Raw genomic sequence first — 6,105 nt, forward strand, 5'->3', positions numbered from 1 at the left:
TGAAATCAAATATGTCAAATATTTATTTTGACATCCTTGTGTTAAATATATAATGAATAAATAAGTTTTTTAATGAATTCTGCTAGGTTGAAGGGGTTTAGTTAAAAAAGGTACAATATTTATATTTTAGCTGTGCTCATTTTACAACTCAACTCAGTTCAAGATAGAAAGGCACAACTTAAAAGAAGCTAAATTTTGACCTTGTTTATAAGACATAGGTAGAAGATTAATTTTTATCCTATTCATAAAGTAAAGAGAGAAGATTAATATTAATCCTATCTACAAGGTACTTTACTATTTTGTGTTTATCCTTACCTTTGGGCCCTATTAAAAATAATTATTCTTGTCTTTATTAGGTAATAGAGATAAAAACTTATTGAATTTTAAAATAGAGTTAATGAATTTTAAGATTTTTTTAGTTTCAATGAAACATGCTGGAAGTGACTTGTAAATAAGTTCAGAGGGAGATCATTTTGTTTAGAAAAAATTAATCATTTAGTCCCTATAGTTTTGACTCAATTATAACACAATCTTTAAACTTTGACTTGTTGTAACTCAGTCTTTATAGTTTTAACTCAATAGTAATATAATCCCTGAATTTTACCTCTTATAATTCAGTTTCTATAGTTTTAATCATTAAAATATTAATCTTTATATTTTAAAAAATGAAACTGTAAAGATTAAAAATATTTTAAACTTTTAATATTTATAAAAATTAAATGGGTTTAGTAATTTTAAATATCATTTATAAAGTATAACATAATTTTAATATTTATAATTTTATTTTTTAATATATAGGGACAAACATTTAAATAATTAAAACTATAAGGATTGAGTTGTAAGAATCAACGTTTAAGAATTGAGTTATAATCAAGTCCAAACTTCAAGAGCTGAGCTATAATGAGTTAAAGTTTAAAAATTAAGTTACAACTGAATCAAAACTATAAAGATTAAATTATTAATTTTTCCTTTTATGTGCCAGAAGAGAAGCTAAATAGATAAATACTCCCTCCACAAATTATAAGATGCTAATCACATATACTAATAAAGTTGTTAAATGTATTTTACAGCTTTTTTTTAAAATAAAAATATAAACTTTTTTAAAATGCTCTTCATTTAATACATCATTTATAAAAGAATATAAAAAAGAGAGAATATAATGGAAATGGTAATATTAAAAAAGTATTATTAATAAAATTTTATTTTTGTTAAAATGTTTTATAATTGGGATGGAGGGAATACGAATTAAAGATGTGTGGAAGACATGAATAATAATGTCAAAAGGCCTCTCATGTTGATTTAGATATTTTTGAAAAACCATTTTTGTTGTGTGTCACTGTCTACGCAATAAAATCGATCATGGTCACTAAATGAACAATGACTAATTTCAAATCAAGTCATTCATTAATCTACTCAACAAACCTCCATCGCACATGCATCAACTTGATCAACTCATAAATTATTCTTTAGATTTTAACGCAACAAATTTATTATAAATTATAAATAAATGAAAAGTTTGGCAATAATCAAGAGTACATTTCCAATTTTCCACGCGGGATCGGATCACGTAGGTGGTGGGACTTGACTCTTACTGGGTGAATTAAATAGGCTTAATGTCTCCAAAAGACACATACATACTAAAGCGCAGGGCAAGGCATTGTTTATTTATTTAATTTAACAATTTCGTCACGATTAAGGATATGTTTAGAATAAGTGGAGTAGGTGCTCGCTGCAAGGGAAGCATAATTGCCTTGTGCCCCCCCCCCCCCCGGGGGTTTCCGACACTGATAATCACATATAAATGAATTATTGGATGTTGAATGCATTTTCAGGCTCCATTCAGAGCCCTGCATTGGTGGATTCCGCGTGTAACAGGCACAAATCTCGATCACTATTATAGCTGTCATCATGCATTTAATATCTCGCCACTCACTACACCACTACTACACTTCGACGTTCCCTTCATCTCATCTTATTCAATTGAGTTCCCCATACCACTCTTGCTTCCAATCATTTCCTTCGACACTAAACATTCTCATCATCATCTTGTATTACATTGATTATAACATCTCCTTCTTAATTTGCTCATCCGCGTTGGAGTTTTGTTGTGTTACTGATGAACTTGCTTATTTAATGCAACTTTATCGGCTTGGTACTCGGCGATCCAGCCTTTGATTATCCTGATCTCTGCCTTCCTCTGCATCACCAGCCATTCAGGATCACTTGGTTTCGCTTCAAGTATGTCCAGGCAATGAGATCCTGCGATTTTTTCCCAACAAATATCATATCCCGTGCATGTAAAAAAATCACTAAATTAAACTATGCATGGTCGTAAGGGTCAAGGCGTGTACCATTGACCGTTGACACTGCAATGATACTATCGGATATATCCTCCAACACCCTGCAATTTATTCAATATGCGCGCGCGCGCATATAAAAGAAGTCACAGACTTTTTTTTTTTGGCCAAAAAAAGAAGTCACAGACTGAAGGGAACTGATAGCAATTAAAAAGAAGACGGAGGGGTGGAAAAAGAAGAAAAATGATGTCATGACCAAAATTATTTTATTATCGGCGTACCCGCCGGAACTGTACGGATCTCTCAATCCATTGGAGAAGATAATGTTGCTGGCAAATCTATACAGAATCAGTTTCAAGTCCTGGAAATTCGTCGAGGACATGTGAGAAAGCATGGTCTAATAATTAAATGAAAAAGAAAAGATGACGTGATTAATTTAAAGAAAGGTGATTAAAAATAATATGAACGTACAGGACCCCCATAATACGTTGTCACCCAATGAGGCCGTGGACGAACGCCATACAAACTCCTGCATCTATCCACAAAGCTCTTCAGACTGAATGGAGCCGGTGGGAACATTGTATCGTTCCTATCATGACCGATTGGCATCACCATCTCGCTACAGCTCTATTAATTGCATACATGATGCCCAGTTATAATTTCATTAATTCATGACTCAAAACACTTGAAGCATGTAAACAATGGGGCTTAATTATGTTTCGTATTAATTAGACTTTTAACCTGCCAGTTCCATCCGATGTTAGTTTGGGTGTCGTGATTGAACTGATTCGTGTCGTAGCAAGACTCATTTCCGTTATAAGCCACCAGACCTTCAAATATTTGGCCGAGAGTATCTGTTTTCTTCGCTGCTGCATCAATGGCTTCACAGATCACACTAACTGGGTACTCTGGAGGTTCATTATACTGAGCTGCCTCCGTATATGTTAAATCCAAGTAATTCTTCAGCTCAGAACTGTTGTCCAGTTTTCTGAAATAACATATTATGAAAACAAATAGAGAACAGCCTTTTAGTAAGGGAAAGTGAGAAAACATTTGTATATATGCTGGTAAAGGCCATGAATCTATGGCGGAGAAGAAAACTGCTGAACCTGCAAGTTCTAAATGTCTTGGTGAGAATTGAAAGGCCATTAGGCATCTTGGCTACTCTGTCAATTTCAGACCACGATTTACGTATAGTTTGGTAGCAGCTCTCACTAGCTTCCTGGACCACCACCATTCAAAATAGAGTTGAGAATAAACTTAGAAGTTCGAGTTCATGGTCGTTTCCACACATATTCCATGGAGTCCAATGTTATTCGATATGACTTTCTAGGTTAGGTCTATATCTTCACAATGATAATTAATTATTAATAAAATAATAATGTAAATTACTTTAAAATCCTTGGTGACAATATAGTAATATCCGGCTTTCGGGGCGAGGCCACTGAAATATAGAATTGGTGCTGATGAAGCCAGGGCACCGAGAGCAATGTGGGGATACTTTAGCCTGAACCATGAGGCAAGCACTGCATAAGAAACAGAAAATTAAGCCTAAGAAGTCGGTTCTTAATGTATTCATTAAGTTATATACATATACATGTAGTTTATGTTTGAAGATCAATATTGATGGCATATATTGTATAGATTTGGATTCAGTAATTGTAATTAATACAGGTATTGAACGCCTCTAACATTTGACCTGTTGAAATACAAATTAACAGTTTATATAAACTCACTCATCTATTAATCTTAAGTAAAGTATGAATTCAGAATTATTGATATGAATTTTAACAGTTCAAATATTAAATGCAGTCAGTGCTTGTATTAAATATAATTATTAAATTTAAATTCTATATTATATGCAATAGTTGATCAAAAAACAAGAAAGTTGTATGCGGTCACGTACTTCCACCATAGGATCCTCCGATAACGATGATGGGAGAACTCTGAGCAGACAAACGTTCCTTTATATGTAAAAGCACCGTAGCATAGTCTGCTAGAGCTTGGGCTGAGTTGAAATAGCCTCTCGTGTTTGCATTTTTCATTGCTTTTTTCATGGACCCGAAGGGTATGGATTTCCCGTAGTATCTATGCTGTGCTCTCAAACCATATAATATATAAATGAATCAATGATCACAATAAATTAATTATACTAAACAAGTTATGAGTTGATCTCTCATACCTCAACATAAACAATAAGAGCATTGAATTGAGGGGCGTTTTCTCTGAGGAATCCAACAACATTTATATCGTCGTCCACGGGCTCTTCTGCACCAAGGTATGTAAAAATGGGCGCGCTCGAGTTAGGTCCAGCCCAGTAGTTAGAATTTATCATATACCTTTGTCGAAAAGTGGCGTAGCTGTCTGGTCTGTAGTTGAAGTGATCAAGTGTTTGGGTATAGTAGAATGTCCGGAGGTCCTCGGCCAGTTTCAGGCCAGACGAGATTTGTGGTTTATGTTGTTTATCGATTTTCCTTGAAATTCCTAACCTTGGAATGATGTTGAGAGCATCAACACCGAGGAAGATCAACAGGAAGATCAAAGAAAACCGCTGGAATGAGCACGTAAGGTTAGCCATGGCCCAATTTTGGGAGAATGAATGTCTCTTGGTTGAAGGTAGCCTCTAGCTAAGCGTATGTTTATACACAAGCTACACGATCGTGGAGAGACTGTTTGAAGCACTACACGATCGAGGAGATGCTGTTTGGAGCACCACCACGTCCAAGGTCCACGATGATCCATCCGCGTGCTTTTTTGTTTTGTTTTCAGATCAGAATACACGTTTTTGTAACTCATGACACTGCATTGCAGTTTCAGAAAGTGTAAATAGTGGGATAAGATATAATTAAGATTATTTAGATATTTAAAATTATTTTACTAGATATTTAGATTTTTTTTTTGAATTCGTTAGAATTTAACTTTATTTTTTTTATCGTTATCTTTGTTATGATTATTTTAGATTTTGTATTTACCTTTAATGAAAAAGGTTGTCAAGCTCATTTAGAGTAACTGTTTATTTTATTATAGTTAATTATCTTTTAAAGTTAGCATCGGTTGACATTTGACTTATTTTTTTAATATTTTTATGGCTCTATAGTGAGTAGTTCTATGAACACCTTTTTCTCTCCCCTTTCCCTTTCCTAGGCCCTTTTTAAATTATCGTTGTTAGGGCCTTAATCAAATAAGATAAAATTCAGGGAATCAATAAAATTGGAGCGAATAATTTGTACAGGCATTGTCGTTTGGTTCGTAATCCTGCAGCCCGTTTAATTAATAACCAGGCCCCACCGTGCGGCAAAGTAAAATATAGAACATTAAAAAAAAAAAAATCATACATATAATGAGCTAGATTAGAGGTGTCAATTAGGGCCGGCCCTTCAAGGGCCAGGACCTAAACAGGTTGGTCCTTTTAAGCCTGATTATACTTTAGGGCTCTAGTTTTAGTAGCCCGGCCTTGACCCTTAAGGTCTCGGGCCTAATTATTTTTTATTTTTTAATTTAAAAATAAAAAAAAATTTAAAATTCCAACAAATATATTACACATCACATTAAGTCTAGAAAAATAAAATAAAATTAATTCACACAACAAAAATTTTAAGTCTAATTAAAAAAAATAACATCCCAAAATTAACTCTGACATCAATTACATATTGATAACATCATCAGCTAAATTTTGATAATTTTTATCATTATCAATATCAATATGATTTGATCCTTCTCCTTGTGGATCCTCATCAATGTAAAATATGTTAAGCTTTTCATATTTTTCTTCTTCATTCTCATTATTTGCAATAAATAACAAATCAAA

The 6,105-nt window shown here is 33.4% G+C and overlaps 1 protein-coding gene across 1 annotated transcript; it reads right to left on the reverse strand.

Moving 5' to 3' along the window:
* Positions 1-1,521: 1,521 nt before the first annotated feature.
* LOC129316214 (uncharacterized) lies at positions 1,522-4,892 on the reverse strand. Its single transcript, XM_054960520.1, has 9 exons — positions 4,480-4,892; positions 4,204-4,390; positions 3,690-3,823; positions 3,407-3,519; positions 3,039-3,285; positions 2,769-2,924; positions 2,579-2,658; positions 2,352-2,401; positions 1,522-2,259 (listed from the first exon to the last, which is right to left on the reverse strand). Exons 1-9 carry the CDS (start codon positions 4,873-4,875, stop codon positions 2,111-2,113), a joined length of 1,512 nt encoding a protein of 503 aa, XP_054816495.1. The 5' UTR covers positions 4,876-4,892; the 3' UTR covers positions 1,522-2,110.
* Positions 4,893-6,105: the final 1,213 nt, after the last annotated feature.

This window comes from Prosopis cineraria, unplaced genomic scaffold (genome assembly GCF_029017545.1).
Source record: "Prosopis cineraria cultivar Desert tree isolate PC_DT_omini unplaced genomic scaffold, ASM2901754v1 PC7, whole genome shotgun sequence".
Lineage (NCBI taxonomy): Eukaryota > Viridiplantae > Streptophyta > Magnoliopsida > Fabales > Fabaceae > Prosopis > Prosopis cineraria.

What these genes read in the sequence shown, in the direction of transcription:
- LOC129316214 (XM_054960520.1), bottom strand. Translation starts at nt 4,875, where the DNA reads ATGGCTAACCTTACGTGCTCATTCCAGCGGTTTTCTTTGATCTTCCTG. An exon ending in ACATCGGATGGAACTGGCAG is followed by an intron (nt 2,925 to 3,038) that starts GTTAAAAGTCTA and finishes TGCAATTAATAG; the next exon opens with AGCTGTAGCGAGATGGTGAT. An exon ending in GATCCGTACAGTTCCGGCGG is followed by an intron (nt 2,402 to 2,578) that starts GTACGCCGATAA and finishes AATAAATTGCAG; the next exon opens with GGTGTTGGAGGATATATCCG.